Source organism: Polypterus senegalus, chromosome 8, assembly GCF_016835505.1.
Source record: "Polypterus senegalus isolate Bchr_013 chromosome 8, ASM1683550v1, whole genome shotgun sequence".
NCBI lineage: Eukaryota > Metazoa > Chordata > Cladistia > Polypteriformes > Polypteridae > Polypterus > Polypterus senegalus.
In genome coordinates, this window is record NC_053161.1 from 56,554,824 (window position 1) to 56,575,753 (window position 20,930).

General features: G+C 38.8%; 1 protein-coding gene across 1 annotated transcript in view; it reads right to left on the minus strand.

Annotated features, from left to right (window-relative positions):
• Positions 1-6,941, minus strand: part of LOC120533954 (ATP-binding cassette sub-family D member 2-like) — a 122,828-nt gene extending 115,887 nt beyond the window's left edge. The window contains exons 1-3 of the mRNA XM_039761106.1: positions 5,816-6,941; positions 4,368-4,548; positions 1,903-2,024 (exon numbers count right to left, since the gene is read on the minus strand). Of these exons, the coding sequence (XP_039617040.1) occupies positions 1,903-2,024; positions 4,368-4,548; positions 5,816-6,757 (1,245 nt within the window). The 5' untranslated portion in view covers positions 6,758-6,941. The remainder of the gene's footprint in view (positions 1-1,902; positions 2,025-4,367; positions 4,549-5,815) is intronic.
• Between the last annotated feature and the right edge of the window lie 13,989 nt (positions 6,942-20,930).

The following is a 20,930-nucleotide window of genomic DNA, read 5'->3' on the forward strand; positions in this document are numbered from 1 at the left end:
ACTTCACAATAATAGAACTTATACTTGAATGTGGCAGATCTAGCAGGGCAGAAATTTCATGTTCTGACCAAAGGTGGTATCCTATGACAGTGCCATGTTTTAAGTCACTGAATTCTTCAGCATGACTCGTTCTACTGTCAATGTTAATGGCATGGCTATTTTCTTGATTTTTGAGAATAGGTTCCTTTGTTTCAGCATTCGGTGGCCCTCTGTGAGTTAATGTGGTCTGCAACTTAGTATCACAGCTGCTGTGACACTTTTACTTCACAATAATAGAACTTATACTTGAATGTGGCAGATCTAGCAGGGCAGAAATTTCATGTTCTGACCAAAGGTGGTATCCTATGACAGTGCCATGTTTTAAGTCACTGAATTCTTCAGCATGACTCGTTCTACTGTCAATGTTAATGGCATGGCTATTTTCTTGATTTTTGCACCTGTTAAAATGGATGCAGCTCAAAACACATGAACTTGGTAATTTGAACTGATGTCCAAATTCTTTTGGTCATATATATACTGGACCGGGAGACCAAGTATATGGCAGTGGAACGAGAGGCCCTAGTGATAAAGTGAATTATTAACCAGCTGAGGTACTACCTCCTGGGCTGTGAGTTCACAATTGTGATTGACCATGCACCCTTACAGTGGATGGCACCTCAGAAAGAATCACTAGGTGGTTTTTGGACCTTGAGCCTTATCGGTTCAAAGTCCTCCATCATTGCAGTTCTCTCAATGCCAGTGCTCTTTCTTAAGCTCACGTCCTCATGATTTGGACCACCTGACCTGAAAAGTCTGGGCCTTGGGTGTTTTATTGTGTGTGCACATTGGGGGCAGCTGAAGGGCCCTAGTGACTGTAATTCTGCTGCCATTCCAGGGGTTAGCACTGTATCCTAATGCCTTTCTCTCTTCCTCCCTCTTCAGAATGGTTGATTGATGGCTGGTTGATTGATGGCTAGAACATTTCTGATGTCACTTCCAGTGCCCATCCACCTGGACCGGCCTCTTCTTTTCAGAAGGGCCCAAAACGGAAGCTATGCCATCTTGGGACAATTCTGTTTTGAATTCGCGTCTGCAGAGATGACACCATAATAATTGTGTTTTTTTTTTATTTTTAATTTTATTTTGCTGAGATCAAATATACGGGGTGACCATCTTGGCAGCCCAACTCTTTATCATTGCCCTCTCTTTCTATACACACACACACACACACACACACAAACTATATTTATAAACCTATCCACATGCACTTAAGGAATATCTTCAAGTCTCTAAAATCATAATACCACCCCAGGTACAGAGGGGGCACTGTCACTAACTCCTCCTCCACCCACAGTTCAGACACTTGCCAGCCAAATAACAAATGACACATTGTTCGCTTCCACCCATAAAGATATCATTTGAGGAACAGTTCTTGAGGTGGAAACATCAATCCCTCTCATACTTTTGTTTCAAATGGCTGCACGCAATTTGATTTGTACCCTTTTGTGCTATTTTCTTTGCCTTTTTCATTCAGTGATATTAAGCAGTGTTAGTGGCTGGTGGGCCACCCCTTTTTACTTTTATGGTTTCTTCTTTGATTATAACATACATCATATATTAACATTTTTACATATCTTGGAAATATTTAATTAAAATGTATTACTAGCTGGAGTGAGCATATCAATATTGTATCAATCATCAAATACAGGTACATACTTTGGATGTGGTTCCTTACCAATGCAGATTACATACATACAAACCACTGAAGTAATACAGTGTAGTTAATTAACAATAAAAAAATGCCTTTTAAATAGGAAAAGCACCTTGCATAAAACATACAGAGACTATATAAACATCAGAAATTAAATACCCTAGTAATTCAGCATACATGACATGAAAATTTAAGAAAAATTCTTAAAATACCTCTTTATAAGAAGACATTATCCTTTCTATAGCATCTGCTCCTGAAGCCAAAAGGTTACGTGCTGTAGTAAAAGCTTCTGTTCTTTCACTGACCATAACCTGGGTCTGACCATCTTCCAATTCTGTTGGCAAAGTACAGCAAGTTATATTTTAGATGCAGCAAGGTACACCCATACCAATCAAAATAATATTTTACTCATTCTCTCAACCAGTTTATTCCAATACAAGGCTGCACAGGTTCAGGGCCTATATGGTTATCACTTAGTATAATACAGGGCCCAACACTAGACAAGCCAGCAGTTCACCATAAGAAACAATAACAAACACTAGGCCAATTTAGAGGCACCGGGTAACTTAATCAGCATATCTTTGGGATGTGGGAAGAAAATCAGTGTACACTAATGAATAGCCAAGCAGGCAAGGGAAAAGCAAGCAAACCCCACAAAAGCAGTGGCCAGTCTGAGATTAGAATCCCAGGCCCTGGATCTTTGAAGAACCATCACTATCTTGCTATCATATCACCCTGGACGTAACATTTTGTTCAGAAAAAATAACTAACATAGCATAATGATGGTGAAAAAGAAAGAGTGTGCTAGCAGGGTGGAGTGGGTACAGAAGTGTGAGAAATGATTTGTGACAGACAGGTACCAGCAAAAGCGAAAGGGAAGGCCTATAAGATGGTAGTGAGACCAGATATATTATATGGGTTTGAGACGGAAGTACCAATAAAAAGACTAGAGATACAGCTGGAGGTGGCAGAGTTAAAGATGTTAAGACAACGATGGAGATTATAGGGAAAAAATAAATTAGAGGTTCAGGTTAGGTTGGACAGTTTGGGGACAAAGCCAGAGAGGTGAGATTGCTTGAGTTAGACGTGTGCAAAGGAGAGATGCTGGGTATATTGGGAGGAGGATGCTAGTGGTAGAGCTGTCAGGAAAGAGGAAAAAAGGAAGGTATAAAAAAGCAACTGGTTGGGAGAAGGCTTGAGATTCTTCTCAATAAGTATCAATTTACACTATACACTACTGTCTAAGAAAAAAAGAACTTTTACTAGTTTTTTTTTTCAGGATTGCTCCTGAAAACAGAATTACAGTTACATTACAGAATTTAAATTCTGCAGCAGAGAAGAAAGATGTCTGCACAGCGGTCTCATATATTTAGAGACACAGTTTTATTTTCCTGCACAGCCACTGTTTGTGTGGTATTTGCACTTTATAAATTTTCATAGTGGCCACATTCACAAAATGTAAGTGTAGGATAAATAGGAACTGTAAATGTTGCATTATGATAGGAGTATGCCTGGTAATTGACTGAAATCAGGGTGGTTTCCTGCCTAGCACCTCAAGGTATAGGATACAAGATGCAACTGAAATGGACTAAGCTGAAAAAAAGATGACTGGGAAAGATTTGGACAATTATTGAAACCATACACTTTAAGTACTGAATGTGTTATATCTGTTTTTGAAATAAAGACAATTATTGCTCAGTACTTATATATGTAAAGAAAGTGAATAAAAAATTGTTTTTCTACATTCTATATTATTGTAGGGATGACCTATATACATTTAATGAAAAAAGAATGCCAAGAGGTTGTCAAAAAACAAAGAAAAGTTTATACACAAAGTATGGAATTAAAATCAGGGCATAGCATAAAGTAAAACATTATTTTTTGATACCCTGATCTTTTGAATTTCTAACAAAACTCAAATCTAATTCTCAAACAAGAGTACTCCTTATTGCTCTATTCCTATAGTGCATATGCCTAGATGTGGCAAAGCTGCAGAGGAACTGCCAATATTCTTTATAGCATTTATTACAGAAGCAGCAGTACCTTTAATTTATGTGAACTGCATTCAGTACATGATTTATTTCCCTGAGATTTTTACATATCAGCTGCACAGATCTTTTAAAGATATTCATTCACACAAATTTAAATATACCACAAAGGTTGATCTGCGTGAAGCTCTAGCCTCAAGGTTCAGATCCCTAGGTCTGTTGCCTTTTGTGTGTTTGAATGTTATCCTCCATGTTTGCATGCACATTTCTGCCAAATTTGAAAAACATGAAGGTTAAATTGACTGAGGAGTCAAAAATGTAATGTGCGGGTGTATTCATGAGTGTGTCCTGAGATAGACTGGGTGCTCATCAACGGTATTCTACTTCCAGGACAGGCTCTGGACCAAGTGATGGCAAGCAAGTGCAGAAAATGCCTGGATGAATTGCGTTAGTTTGAATTACTTGTTAACATATACTTTCAATATCTTCAGTTTAGTATGTTCTGTGTTTCTTACAATATTGTAATAAAAAAACAGTATTATATACAAATTGTATTTCTGAAGTCCAAAAGAAGAAAGTACAACATAATTTGGAAACATTTTTGTACACTATCCAAAAAATTTTAATGAAAGCAAAAAAAAAAAAAAGACTTGCTTAACATGGACCAGCAGTAAATATATCGACATTACCATTGTCAGCAAAACCTGTTGCTGTGATAATAGGCACTGCCACCATGACTAAGCCACAACCACTCCACACATACTTCATCAGGAACTGTTCTATCATAATGTACCAAAGCCTTTTTGACAAAATAAGATTCATCTGATCAGCAAGGGCCTTGTAACACTTCTGCAGCTGTTTCATCTCCACCTATTTGAAAATGAAAGAAAATACATTTTTAGCATTAGGCTACTGGACAAGCTAATCATAATTATTTTAGAACCATAGAAAACTGTGTTTATAAGATTACATTTATTTTGCTGTAAAATTTTAAAATTAAACAGGCACTGATCGTTAGCATTCAGCTTTGACAGCGTGAAACAACTCTTATTATGACATATTATGTATACAGTATATTGGAGGTACCAGAGTGAAAAATGTTAGAAGATATAAAATCATACTATTCAATGTACATTTAGCCCATTTGTGAGTCACATAAACTATGGAAAGATTATATAAGGGCTTTCACTTTACAGTTTTGCTGGCCCACTGACTGCTGAACAGAGTGAAAACATACAAATTCTCCAAATGTCTGCATGTACGCTAGATTAAATTATACAGAGCCATTCACTGTGAGCTCCTTGATGAACCAGCACCCTGTGCAGGAACAGTTCATGCCATGCACCAATGATGCAGAAATGGGCTACAGTTACCCACAGTCTTTTTAAAATAATCACTTGTCAGCCTATACCAAAAACAGTTAAACGAGAGCCGACTGTTAATTGATACACTTATACAATACTGTATAAAACTTAACAGTATCCAAAGAAATCATGTTTAACACTTAAAAGGAAGTATTACTTAATATAAAATGCCATATAAAATGAATAAGCTTTAAAGCTTTATTGTGCATTTATTTAACAAAGCAACTAGTAGAAGTTTAACACTTATTAAAGCAAGTTTTAAACTCCTAGAACTTATCATGCACAGGCCATCTCAACACATACAATGCTATCTGAATACACTTTTGCAGTAACAGTTGCAGAGGGTTGTAGCCTATCCCAGTAGCCCTGGGTGCAAGGCAGGATCTAGTCCATGATTTGGGTATCACTCACACTGGGTCAGTTTAAAGTCACCAATTCATATCATATGCATTTCAAGTGAATAGTACCTTAGTACATTAAATGTTTCATATTTACGCTAAATGCAATCCAACCTCTGTAGCATTTCAAAGTACTAAAATTCATATTTTATTACAATTCCTTTCAAATCCTTTTCCAGATCCCGACCCCCATTATATTGTTCTAAAGGTGATAAATTACAAAGAATACACTTTTTAGTTGGCTAAGAAAGGCGCAATATAAAGAACCGTTGATTGAGTATTCAGTTTTCTCCTTAGACAGGCAGTGTGCATGATGTACGTTATTAAAAGGTTTTATCATATGAAGAAAAAGAGTTTATGCGATTCACAACTTACCTTGTGCCCTCTGTAAAAAGCAATCTCTTCAGCATTGGCAATAATGCGGGAGTGCACGTATCGCAAGTATCCCTTCCTGTGTGCCTCCTCAGCCACCAATTTGCCAAACCTAGGCGAACAGGCTCTCAGAACTTTTGCTGTTGCATACACCACTAGCCCTGCCAACAAAGTGGGTCCGGAAGCGTTGGCCCCGCGTGATCTCGCTGTCTGAATGAGTGTGTAGGAAGTGAGCATTACGTCCAGAATTGGTTTAGTCAAGTTCGAGTACAGATGCGCCACCGACTGTGAGAACATCATGATGTCCTCCGTGAGAGACTGGTCAGGATTCGCCAGCCTTCCATCCATATTGCTGACCTTATAGTATGTCTGATTTGTGAAGTACGTTTTATATGCGTGATTCACCAGACGGGTGCGAAAGGCCAGAGCCAGCTTGCACTCCAAATAGCGGATTGCGCTGTTGACAAAAGTGGCCGGGATGGCAATCAGGAGCCATTTCATCAACTTGATGACGAAGCTTCTCGGCTTTTTTTCGACAATCGTCTTCACAATTTTGCCATCCAGGCCGGCCACATAGATTGACAGAAACGTCCTGGAGACTAACGCAAACGAGTGCAAGCAAAGCAGCCCAAGCTCTTTAGTCAGCATCTTCGGAAAGAGTATACGCATGAGCTCCAGGATCTGATTGAAGAATTCGGCGTTTACTCCGGGGGACCTATTAGGAACCATTTCTGTACTGTGCGACAGCACCCCGTTGCCTTCTTCCACGGAGCCTCTTTGGTTCTCCCTTTTTTCCCTTGGCTCATGTCTTTTGTTAATCTGCTTGCAGATGACGGGGTAGAGAGATTTCGCTCCGTAGACGGCCACTGCAATAAATGCTGCTCGTTTTAATGCGGTGGTCTGGTCCCATTTTACTTTAGCGGCTGCATGCAAGATGTTGGACATCTTTCAGCTGTTACACACGCTCGCCACTTAGCTAAAACTGTGTCTTGTTACCCCGTCATTGCTGGTGCTCCCTTTAAAAACTAAATCTCTTGGCAAGTAACCGTTGCAACATAATGACAATCCGCGCACCGCTAGACTGCACCAATTGGATCGGTTTTTTCTCAATAGATTTGCAGTTCTTGTTCCTGGCTACGCCCCCAGAACAAAACAATTGGACAAAAGACGTGCTCGGAAGCCATGGACTGTGAGCCTTATTGGCGAACTTTAGCGCTTGCCTTGTTCTGATAGGCTGGGTTGCCGTTATGACATGCCTGATTCAGAACTTCGGCTGCGGAAGCGCTGTCATAATATCATATGTAAATTGTCATAACTGAAAATGAGGCGGATTCAATACGCTTAGCTAACATTATGCGGACAACGTCTCGTCTTCGGTATTTTTTGCTCTCCAGTATTCAGGATGTCATAATGCAGAGTCTAGGATCTCGCACAGTTGTTTAGGGCATGTGTTTATATTTGTCGTAGCTGTTCTTACTGAAGACATCTGTAGGCCTCATTGTATGATATACTAGTCACGCTAGAATACTAGAAAAGCACATCAAAAATGGCCATGAGGAAAATCAATAATGTACAAATGACATTCGCAAATTGCGAGCTATTTATTTAAATCTTACATTTTTTCTTCATTAAACTGTGAAAAGAAACAAGAACTGAATTCTGCCTGTTAGATATAACTACTAATACAAACATTTGCGGATGCGAATTTTACTTTCAAATGTATCCACCAGCCATCTAAAATAGCAAACATATGTCTGGTAAAACCAAGTTTCAGGAGCGTGCTGTATACCTTGCATAATGTAAAATAAGTTATGTCGTGGAATGGGGTAATACTGTGTGTCTGTTTTGTACATTTAAATTATTTTCCATTCTTGCCTCCTACAGAAGTTGTTAATCGCTCATGACAAAGGAGAACTGAAATCAGAAACTTTGCAAATTTAGTTCACATGTGGCACATAGATATGTCATTGCAATATTCCAAAATAAGAGTCTTCCTACACCTAATGTTAAGCCTAGCACATTTGGTAAAATCAACCAATGTTTTAGGTTACCACAGATGGAATAAAGCATCATCTATTTGTAAAATATTCCAAGCATGAAGCTCATGGCAAGAAATGAAAACTGCATCATTAAGTCATCATCCCTGCTCCCCTGTTAATGGACAAATAAGCACCATCAAAAATTACCTAAAAGGCAGCACACTATTTTTTGGCATTTCATTAGGAAAACCATATTTGTCAAATGAAAACCACCTTTATTAGGTGTATTCCAGTTGAGTATAGCAGGGGACCACAACCTATTCCCACAGTAACTGGTACAAAGGTAAACCAGCCTTGGAAAGGGAGCCAGTCTATCAGTGGGTCAATTAAATACACACCCACTTATATCAGGACAGTCTGGAGTTGTAAATTATCTTAAAATGCATCTATTTGACATGTGATAGTGAGAGTCAAACCAATGTATCTGGTGAATATCCATATAGTCATGGAAGACTGTGTAAATTCCAGATAGGCAGTGACCAGGCAAAGGTAAAAGCACTAACTGCTGTGTCTCCCATAAACTATATCTTTCATATTTTATTTTTTAAGCCATAAAGTATATTTTTGGTTTTGTCTTAAATTCATTATATTTATTTCAATTATTTTTGTACAAAAAATAGGTGTTCGTCAATGGTCAAATTGGTGCAGCTTGATAAAGATTTTTAGAATGTCAGTTTATTAATTAACCTTTAAGTACTGTCTAATCAAGAAAGGGACTATATTGATCAAAAATATATAACAAAAATTTCCACCATGCAATCATTTGTTTGTAATACAGTTTAAATAAAAGTGCCACCTACACTGTATGTATTACATTAGGACTGTTGACGTACAGTGGTGTGAAAAACTATTTGCCCCCTTCCTGATTTCTTATTCTTTTGCATGTTTGTCACACAAAATGTTTCTGATCATCAAACACATTTAACCATTAGTCAAATATAACACAAGTAAACACAAAATGCAGTTTTTAAATTTAGGTAGAAAAAAAATCCAAACCTACATGGCCCTGTGTGAAAAAGTAATTGCCCCCTGAACCTAATAACTGGTTGGGCCACCCTTAGCAGCAATAACTGCAATCAAGCGCTTGCGATAACTTGCAATGAGTCTTTTACAGCGCTCTGGAGGAATTTTGGCCCCCTCATCTTTGCAGAATTGTTGTAATTCAGCTTTATTTGAGGGTTTTCTAGCATGAACCGCCTTTTTAAGGTCATGCCATAGCATCTCAATTGGATTCAGGTCAGGACTTTGACTAGGCCACTCCAAAGTCTTCATTTTGATTTTTTTCAGTCATTCAGAGGTGGATTTGCTGGTGTGTTTTGGGTCATTGTCCTGTTGCAGCACCCAAGATCGCTTCAGCTTGAGTTGACGAACAGATGGCCGGACATTCTCCTTCAGGATTTTTTGGTAGACAGTAGAATTCATGGTTCCATCTATCGCAGCAAGCCTTCCAGGTCCTGAAGCAGCAAAACAACCCCAGACCATCACACTACCACCACCATATTTTACTGTTGGTATGATGTTCTTTTTCTGAAATGCTGTGTTCCTTTCACGCCAGATGTAACAGGACATTTGCATTCCAAAAAGTTCAACTTTTGTCTCATCAGTCCACAAGGTATTTTCCCAAAAGTCTTGGCAATCATTGAGATGTTTCTTAGCAAAATTGAGACGAGCCCTAATGTTCTTTTTGCTTAACAGTGGTTTGCATCTTGGAAATCTGCCATGCAGGCAGTTTTTGCCCAGTCTCTTTCTTATGGTGGAGTCGTGAACACTGACCTTAATTGAGGCCTGCAGTTCTTTAGACGTTGTCCTGGGGTCTTTTGTGACCTCTCGGATGATTTGTCTCTGTGCTCTTGGGGTAATTTTGGTCGGCCGGCCACTCCTGGGAAGGTTCACCACTGTTCCATGTTTTTGCCTTTTGTGGATAATGGCTCTCACTGTGGTTCGCTGGAGTCCCAAAGATTTAGAAATGGCTTTATAACCTTTACCAGACTGATAGATCTCAATTACTTCTGTTCTCATTTGTTCCTGAATTTCTTTGGATCTTGGCATGATGTCTAGCTTTTGGGGTACTTTTGGTCTACTTCTCTGTGTCAAGCAGCTCCTATTTAAGTGATTTCTTGATTGAAACAGGTGTGGCAGTAATCAGGCCTGGGGATGGCTACGGAAATTGAACTCAGGTGTGATACACCACAGTTAGGTGATTTTTTAACAAGGGGGCAATTACGTTTTCACAGGGCCATGTAGGTTTGGATTTTTTTTCTCCCTGAATAATAAAAACCATCATTTAAAAACTGCATTTTGTGTTTACTTGTGTTATACTTGACTAATGGTTAAATGTGTTTGATGATCAGAAACATTTTGTGTGACAAACATGCAAAAGAATAAGAAATCAGGAAGGGGGCAAATAGTTTTTCACACCACTGTATATAGAGCTATGCACTTTTAAAACCATTTTGTGTTTTGGAAGCACTTTGATTATTTTTTAAAATAATAACAGTACAAGTTGTACTAAATTAGGTTTCCTACAGATACTGTGGGTCTATGGCTTTTGAGAAAAATCATTCCAGATAACTACAGATGCTGCTGATTGTATATGTACAGTCAGTAAATAATGAGAGTACTGCAATGGAGTCAAAATATCAAAATTAATTTTCTATATGAATGCCTTGTGATGAACAGCATACTTTTGGTAACAATAATTCATAATGTTTAATTGTATGTCCATGTACACCAATCAGCCACAACATTAAAACCAGTGAAAGGTGAAATGAATAATGTTATCTCATTACTATAGCACCTGTCAAGACATGGTATTTACAGTGAAAAAGTATTCAATCCCCTTGAAAGTCATCATAATTTTCCGGATGACAAAAAGATTTGTACTCATATTTATTCATTCAGTATTTTAATGTGAACTCTTACACTGTAACAACACATTTCCAATGTCTAAGTAAACCATTTTCAGTAGATATTTACCTAAAGAAGAAAAACTCAAAAGTTAGTATTTGCATAAGTATTTAAATCTCTGTGCTTTGGAAGCTCCATGTTTACAAAAATGACAAATTAATCACAAATGATACATAATTATAAGAGTCCTTCATATCACTCTGGATATAAAAGGCACACTTTGTAACAACAATAGTCTTTTTTGGACAATCACGGCAAAAGTGAAGACAAAGGAGCATTTTGCTGACGTGAAAAACAAATTCATTGAAATGCACAAGGCAAAAAATGGCTACACGAAAATATCAAAGAGTTTGAATGTCCTGTTAAGCACTGTTAGATAGATTATGAGAGCATGCAAGAGCAGTCCTTCAAAACTAAACATCAGAAGAAGATGTCAACTGGTGAGAGAGGCTACTAAAAATCCAACTGTCACTCTGAGAAGTCTGTAGTGATCTTTTGTTCAAAGTGGAGTAAAGGTACATGGGGCCACAATTTCAAGAACTCTCCATGAAACAGGCCCTCTTTGGGAGGGTAGCAAGAAAGAAATCCCTTAGAAAGGTCCACATAAAAGAACATATAGCATTTGCTACAAAGTACAAGAAATATCCAGTTAGGATGTGGGAGAAGGTTTTATATTCAGATTAGAAAAAGACAAAGTTTGGTCAAACTTCAAAGAGGTACAAGTGGCATAAAAATAACACTCCCCTTGCCTCAAGAAACACGATACCTATGGTGAAATATAGTGGAGGCAATATCATGCTATGGGGATGCTTTTCAAGTGCTGGGCCTGGGAATCTTGTCAAAGTTGAAGGGACAATGGATGGTGTCAAACCCTAGTGACCCTACTGTTGGCTCTAGCAGGAACTCAGGGACATGAAGTATCAGGACAAGAATCATTAGGACAATAAGGAAAGCAGACACTGCTTATATAACAAGTCAAAAGGTGTATTAAGATGGAAAACGAAAATGAAGTTGGGAAAAAAACAAAAAAAAACAACCACATTCATCACATGGTACGCACCTTAAAAAAATCTTCCAAAGCAGGGGAAAAAAAATCCCCTTTTTAACGAAGAATAGCTGTTAAGTAAAAAAGAATACTTTGCCTGCTTTCTCTATCCCTATCCAAAAAAAGTACCTGAAGAAAAAGCTTGCTTTCCCTGGCAAATTAGAATAATGGTCTATTCCCTGCCTATAAATCACCCTGCAGCCACCTTAATGCTTAGCATATTGACATTCTCCTGGTCTCAGCTGAACTCTACTCGCCTGGTGAAAAGATCAGCTTTTATTTCAGGTTAACCATCACCTGACTTCACCTAGCCTAAACTGTACCTCTCCCAATTGCACTGCATGGGCGTTTAAGTTGCAAACACTCCGCAGCATCCTGTGTCGCATCTGTCTCGTGCACCCACAACTGGTGTCCGTCATATGCTGGTTTCTCACTCTGCCACAAAGAATGGGGAAGAATAACCCCTGAACAATGTGCAAAACTGGTAAATACTTACTCCAAAATAATTAAGGCTGTTATTGCAGCAAAAGTGTTCTTAACAAAGTATGAATGTGTACGGTTTGAATACTTACGCAACACTATTTTGAGTTTTTCCATTCCAGTTGAATATCTACAGACTTTTTATTTTGACTTTGGAAATGTATTGTTACAGCATAAGAATTCACATTAAAAATACTGAACGGATAAATGTGTACAAATCTTTGTCATACAGAAAATTATGACGACTTTTGCACACTACTGTATTAGGCAGCAAGTAAACAGTCAGTTCTTGAAATCAATGTGATGAAAGAAGGAAAAATGGTGAAGTGTAAGGATCTGAGCAACTCTGACAAGGCCAAATTGTGATGGCTAGATAACTGGGTAACAACATCTGCAAAACACCAGGGGCCTCATGTATAAATGGTATATACACACAAAAATGTTGCGCCCGTTTCCATACTCACTTCGGGATGTATAAAAACTAAACTTGCCGTAAAGCCACGCACATTTTCACAGCAGGGTCACCCCTTGCGTACGCACGCTTCTGCTCGGTTTTGCAAACTGGTGGTACCCAGCGTCAAAGCAGTGATATTGTTGCTGTGGTCTGCTTTTCTTTTTTAGATTCATATATGATGCAGGTTTTATCAAATGTGCCGAAATTGCATATCATTTACAAATTTAATTCCCTTGATTGTAATCATTCTGTGACAATAACTGTGCACGAAATGACCAAACTATTCCAACTACCATGGCTGCTTTAGCATTGTCAGAAGACCTTGCAAATGGAAGAATTGGAAGAAAGCATGTATTTACAGGTGATGATGACTGGATTCCAAGTCGATTTTGATTTCCAACAGCTATCCTCTTGGAGCTGTGTACTAAATTGGTGCCAGCTTTACAAAGGCAGACTTTGAGGAATTATGCTCTACCTACTCCTTTGCAAGTTTTTCCCACTCTCAGGTTTTTAGCCACAGGAGCTTTTCAACTTGAACTTGATAACGATAGGGTGTTTCACATATATCAATGAGTCGTGCCATGCCAGCTATATAGGATGGTATTATCCACTTATCATCCAGATAGATAACATGTCCTTACACCATGGTTGAACTGGAAAACATAAAAGCACAATTCGCAGCAATGACCGATTTTCCAAATGTAATCAGAGTGGCCAACTGTATGAACATTGCTATTGCAACGGCACTGGACAAGTTACATCAGCCAGGGATGAATCACCAAAAGAATGAGCTGACATTGCATCATATATATCCGGAGAACCCATAAAAACGGCAAATCTGTACATTTGCAAGTGCTTTTTCCAACTAGTGTGGCAAAAGGCAAACAGTCCTTTTAAGGATAGCGAGTCACCTCAAAGTAAAGAGCAGAGAATCGAACCATAGTGGTGCTCAGTGGTGTTGCTACACTGTAAAGACACCTTCAGAGAATTAATTTGCTTATGTAAACAGCAAGTGTTTCCACTCTATTAATCTGTTGCTCCATAGTGCACAGAAAGTGTGTTGCAGTGTGCAAGCATGTACCTGAAGCGACGGTCCTATGATAAATCTGACCCTGACCCATCAAATGATCAGCCAAGTTGGACAGTGTCACAACTTCATTTGAATGTTATTAGCAAAATGTAAAAACAGGTAATCAGATGCAGCATTTATTTTTTAACCAATTCATTTAATTTGTGGTCAATACCACATAGTGCAGCCCTTATATTCCTTAGTTCATTGGCCACATCTCTTACAACATCCACAATTGCAATTTGTGACTCCAGAACAGCATCAATCAGCACACAGCCAGATGACCTCCCAGCAGTTTCTGAGGCAGAGGTGTGTGTGCAGCCAGCGCCCAAAGACGTACTCGGCACAGCAGCACCATCACCGCCTGAGCATTACAACTGGGGTCAGCTTTTGTAATATTGTCTGAAACAGAATAAACAGATGGTGGGGTGCAACTCACCTTTTCACGTTGACTGTGATATCTGACCACTTTTTTTCTTTCGGGGCACTGTGCAACTTTCTGAACTTGATCTTTCAAGCGTCTCCACCAAGCTTTTGTTGCATATACCACTGTGTAAGCCAACAAATGGTAAGTTTTGTCCTTTCTTCCACTTCGCATTCACTGAAATTCTTTTTTTCACGTGCCTTTTCCATTGTTTTTTAACCAAACACTGAACGAAAGGTGATATTTATATTGATTTGCATATTAAAACACCTTATATTCTCTCGTATAAGTTAGGTCTTGACACCCAAAAAATCAATCATAAAATCAGACCTCCACTTAAACGCCCGTTCAAAAATGCAACACTTACTTTTTTTTTTTACATCTTCTTGCCTCCTCCAATCTCGCATCAGTTTCTCAGACACATCGAATTTTGTTACAGCAGCGCAGTTAGCAATTTCTTTCGCTACTTCAACAACGTTTAATTTAAAACTACCTTCGTATTTTCTTCTGATCGAACACTCAATCATAGATAAAGGATGCTCTTATGACAATGGTGTATGAGGGTGTGAAATACAAAAAACACAAATCAGTGCAAATGTTGCTTCGGAATAGTATGGGTATTACTGCGCGGTCACGTAGACACAATACATAGAAAAAAAAAGCAGTGTTCTCTGTGGTTACTCTCTCAGGTGGGCGTTAGCATTTCATAATCTCTTGGGCCAAGAGCATGACTTTTCCGCATTCGACATATACGAGCGACATTATAAAAAACTGGAAATTATTCTGCAAAATCAAGCCCCGACTTCTCTGCAAGTATATATGGTATGCAAAATTCTAAGAGGAGTTGGGGTGGAGCTGTAGGTGCGTTCACTGCATTCAATTTCACATTGGTTGGGATTTGTAAAGAAGAAGTACGTGGAACTTGACATACTGTACACACAGATTTATGCATCTGGATTTTCCCTCTTTTGTCTGTACGCCATGTTTTAGTGTGAATTCTACGCATGGTGTTATACATGAGGCCCAAGGTCGTGTGGGGCATCCCCAGTATGCAGTGGTTGGTACCTACCTAAAATGGTCCAAGGAAGGACAACCATCCTGAGTGTCCAAGCTTCAATGATGCTCATAGTGTATGAAGCTTAGCCTGTCTGATCCAATCCCACAGAAGGGCTACTGTAACACAAATTGCTGAAAAACAGGACACATAGTGCATCGCAGCTTGCTACATATGGGGAAGCATAGCCAGAGACTGGTCAGAGTATCCTGGCAGATCCATGTCCACCATCGAAACTATCGGCATGCGAGTGTCAGAAGTGGACCATGGAGCAATAGAAGATGGCCTGGTCTGACAAATCACATTTTCTTTAAGATTATACGGACAGGTGGATTTATGTACATCATTTATCTGGGGAAGAGATGGCCAATGTTCTGCTGTGAAACCTTGGGCTCTATCATTCATGTGGATGTTACTTTGATACGTGCCACCAACCTATAGACCACCTACATCCCTTAATGGCCATGGTATTTCCTGATGGCGGTGGCCACTTTCAGCAAGATAATGTACCCTGCCAAACTCTATAAGTTATTCAGCAATGTTTTGAAGAATATGACAAAGAGTTCAGGGTATTGACCTGGCATCCAAATTCCCCAGAAATCAATCCATTCAAGCACCTGTGGGATGTGCTGGAAAAACAGGTCTGTTTACTGGAGACCTCACCTCGCAACTTAAAAGACTTAAAGGATCTGCTGCTAACATCTTGTGCAGTCCATGCCCATAAAGTTCAGAGCTGTTCTGGCAGCAAAAGTTGAGCTTACACATTATAAGGCAGATGGTTTTAATGTCATGGCTGATCAGTGTATGTGCTCTGTGTAAAAGATGAAAAATGTTAAAATGAAGGATTGCTGTTTTTTTTTTTACTAGTGCCAGAATGCTGTTTACTTAATTACTTATTTACTTATCACACATTTACTTTATCCCAATGGGTATTCTATAAATTTGGCTGTGATTTGAGTTAGGCTATATGATATAATGTAACTGGTTGCTCTTCGTGCAGGATGGAGCAGTCTAACCCATTCTAGCCTAAATTTATCTGTACATGCTACACAATCATTTCTTACTGAATGTGCAGTAGGTACGTAGGTAAGTAAATTTATCAACAAAAGGGTAAAAACTGCAAAAAATAATATTTCCATGCAACATACTTTAGTCCACACTATGTGTCAACCTATTAGGCCTCTAATTCAGTAGAATCCAAATATACAAATATTTTAATAAAATACAAAGATCCATAAATTATTAATTGCCAATCCTCAGTAACACTTAGCATCTACATTAAAAGTAGGTACCCAGGAACACTCTTCCTCATTATGCCTCTTCGATCTTGAAATAATTGTTAGCTATATCTACATTCCAGTTGATTTTACTTGGGTCTATGAAACAACAATCTAAACCTCAACTTCTTGGCTGAAAGCCATAGCATCTGACTGAAATAAAATCACAAAGCCACCCCTATGCTTGGTATCTGCAAGCATTTTGCTGGGTTTACTGACTTTTTTCAGATTCTACATATTCTAGTCCACACTGTTCTAAATTCTTGTTAATGATTCACACTCAAAACTGTTGAAAGGCTTTGGACTTTATTTTCATAAACAGAAATGGAGGTAACAAACTTCTGTTTCTGTGGAGTTGAAAAAACTTTTCCTAAATACTAGCCCAAAAGCAACATTTTGCGCCAGTCATCCTGGAATTTTAAGATATAACAGTCACACATTTTGAATGACTCTCCTTGTTGGCCCATTAGCTTTTTGTAGATAGGTCAGGTCAGGTTCAGATCAGGCCAGGTTGGGGAGCATACACTAGTACAGCATGTTGCTGCACCCACCACACAATGTGGCAACACCCAGGCATACACGTGGTCCAGTCCTACACTCCAGAAGGAGTCCAGTCTTTGTCTTAAGTCACTGGATAACATTCATGTCTCACAATCACATAGCATAACAGGAAGCACAAAGAATCTAAAGACTTGGACCTTCATCCTTTTGCAAAGATATCAGGAGCACCATACAACCCTTTTCCAGTAACCTCATGAGCCCCTCCAATGCTCTCCCAATCCATCTACTGACTTCATAGGAAGAGTCACCAGAGACATAAATGTTGCTGCCATGGTAAGTAAGAAAGCCTTTCGATACAATCGACACTCTCCCCACAGATAGGCACACTGCTGTTGGCTGTGCCCAAGAGGTCATTAAATGCCTGGATTTTGTTTTTTATCCAGGACACTCACAAACCCGGACACTCAGACTCCTCACTCAGTCTCTCCAGAGCCCCAATCAGAGCCTCTATTGATCACAACATCATTGGCAAAGTCAAGATCAGTGAAACTTTCTTTGCCAACAGATGCCCCACAGCTGCTAGACCCCACAACACCCAGTCCAACCAGGTATTGAACAAGCAGGAGCAAGAACACATCCTGACAAACCTGAGAATCAACTGGGAAAAACACAGACGTTCTGCCTCCACTCTAAAAGCCCTCACAGTACCAGTGTACAGGCTGGCCATGACATACAACAACTTTGTGGGGATCATGCAAATTCTCAGGATGTCTCACAGGGAAAAATCAACAAAGGCTGCAAAGAAATGTTCATGTTTGTGTTTGATGAGAACCCTCAGTGCCAGGATGCAGTCTCTGGTAGGTGAGCAAGTGATCATGGATCCTACTGAGGATGACCTTAGTAAGGGGCTTGCATGGCATAGAGAGAAGTGTTATCTCCCCTTAGTTGCCACAATCCAGGCAAACACCCTTCCCTTTCCAGACAGTGACAACAAGTCAGTTTTCCAGTCAGGTGGGAGGACGCCCATCTCCCAAATAGAAGCAAAGACTACTTGCAATGCCAGAATGACAGCCTTACCACCAGCCTGGAGAACTTCAGCCTGAATACAACAGATCCCTGCACCCTTCCACACCCTCAACTGGTTCACCACCTGTGCAGTCTCAGTGAGATCGGGTGGTCCAACGTCCTAGCCAGAGAAACAGCTTTAAACAGCTAATCAAAGTAGCCAGCCCAGTGAGTCACAACTGTAGATAATAGAATAATAATAATGACAACAGATATATAACAAATTAATGAATATATTTAATAATAATAACATAATAATAATACAACTTGTAGATAATGTTATGTCAAGTTAACAAACCAGTGGCAGCAGGGAAAACTGATGCTCGCTGTCAGGCACAGCAGAACCTAGAAAGCTATGTAGTTTAAAGATATCCATCATCAATATATATAAAATGCTAAAGGTTGTGTCAGTCTGTCACTTGATTACTTGCAGACCACTGGGGCTAGTACCTTGATCTTAGTTTTAATCGTAAGTTGATGTGATACACACTGGTGAAGCAAAAAACTGTGCCGAATGGCGACCTCTGTGAAGTTATCGTGGTTCACGTCTTTCCTATGGCAAACTGGTCGAGAAGGTGACATGGCAGAAAGAAAAACAAGAACAGTGACATCTGCTTAACATGCAGCAAAGAGCAGAAGCCAATTAGCTGATATGAAGAAGAAGAATGACAGCTCTGACATCCACTGTGCATCAAGCACATATGGCACAGCAACCCGCTGGTACTCAAAAACTACTAGTGTGGGAATTTTCATCTTGAGAGGACCAGAGGTCCTCATGTTTCCTAGTTGTCTAATAAAGATAAATATGCTTAAACTTTGTACAATTTCTCTCATACAAAAAAATGAGCTGTTGTTGAAATCTTGGGAGATGGAAATAAAAGTGTTCAATAAGTGATGTATTGATGTAAATTAGTAATGTAATTTTGAAGACCAATATATCCAAGGACAAGTTGGGAGGTATTAAACGTTTATGGAGAGGACTAGTTGTGCTACCCATCTAAGACATTTTGAAGTGTAAACACTCAAAAGTAGACCTCAGCGTTAACATTCACAGTGCACCATCTATTGGAATGTATTATGTAATGCATTTACTAATAAAGTACATTGCAGTTGTCAATCAAAAAGATGGCGCATCACAAACATTTGTAGGAATAAAATGAATTAACAAAAATATTTTTTATGCACCACCTGAATAAGATAAAGCAAAAAGGGCTTGGTTTTCTTTACAATAATAATAATATACATACTGTATGTCTTTACTAAATTTATTTCTTATTTATAAATCACTTTTCAAAACAATGTCTCCAAACAAGCTATTAAAAATGTAATGGCAATCATAAGCAAAATGTTGAAGATCAATTAGGTACAAAATAAAAAAATACAAGCCAAAAAAAACACTCAAGTGAGTTAAAACAATAAATCAAAATTCGAAATAGTTATAAGTACATTAAACGTTTTAAGGCAGATCTAAAATACGAAGGTAAAGTCCCAATTCTCACACTATTAGTTAAAGAAATAAAGTATATCACTGCAACTATTTCTAACAGCACATAATTTATTTTTTGAACGTATGTAAAATTTGCCGGCATCCAATCCTAGAAAGGCCAAAGCCAATCCATCAAAATGCACAAAATTAACCAGATTTATTCAGGCAGAAGTCACTTTAATTAAAACTTAATAATTAATTAACTTAATATACATTCTTGGAAGGTGTTAAGAACTCTGAAACACCGAGAGAAAACACATGCAGATGTGGGAATGGCATGCAAAATTCACACACAAAGTCGAGCTGAATATAGTTTTTAAACCGAAGATATGGAGTAGTAAAAAAACTGTTAAATTATCTGCATGATCCAACTCTTATTAATGATTAGCTGAAGTAAAAAGCACTTTTCACTTTGGAACTTTAGGCCATGGGAATGAAAATGTCTGTGAAACAAAAGACAAAATTATTATGACATAAACACATGACAAAAACACTGACTTGGGAAAATTCAGTAACAACGGCATCGGTGTTGTCGAACAGTCTCGGATGAAGTGTAAACTCTGTGTGCAGTGTTCAAGAGAATTCATTCAAATGCCACAGAGTGGCGCTATCTCGTACCTGCCTGAGAACCATGGCGCCAGCAACGGAATTTCGTATAAATTGTGTCTTGTAAAGTGAAAACAAGACGTCACCGTCCATTTCAGCGACCCGAAAACAAAGAGCCCTTTTCCATTGAACTGCATAGCCGCATACATCCTTACGGTTATCGCCTGCCTCACCCTCACTTAAACGATACCTTTATGAACAAAAGCGGGAATTCAGTTGCGCAACACTTGGAATGGAAGCGCGCTCACGTGGCTGAGCCGGTAAAGTGCAGAAGAAGCGGGGCGTAGCGAAGGACGCTCAGCGCTCAGTAGAGACTTGAGTATCCACATTTAAACGAAAAAAAATCCACACATTGTCACTGCGGAATTGCTATGAATGCTGTTGTGGACGATGTGCATGGTTTATAACCAGTATAGTTTTTTTTTATGTATACATAGTTTAATATAAGGTACTCGCTTATTCGTGAAAGATGAACTGGGTCGGGGGTACGCGGTAAGTTTCGTGTTACATTGTTAAAATTAAAGTTGTTTAAAGTCTTTTTGTGAATCTGAAACAAGTTTTAACCTGCACGTTAAAATGTATATATTTTTGAACAGTGTATGTATAATATTTAAAGCATTTCCTCGTAATCACTGTTGCTTAATGTAACCGTCTCTCGCGAATGAAATGAAATACATCTTTTCTAACATATATTGCAAATATCTGTAAATT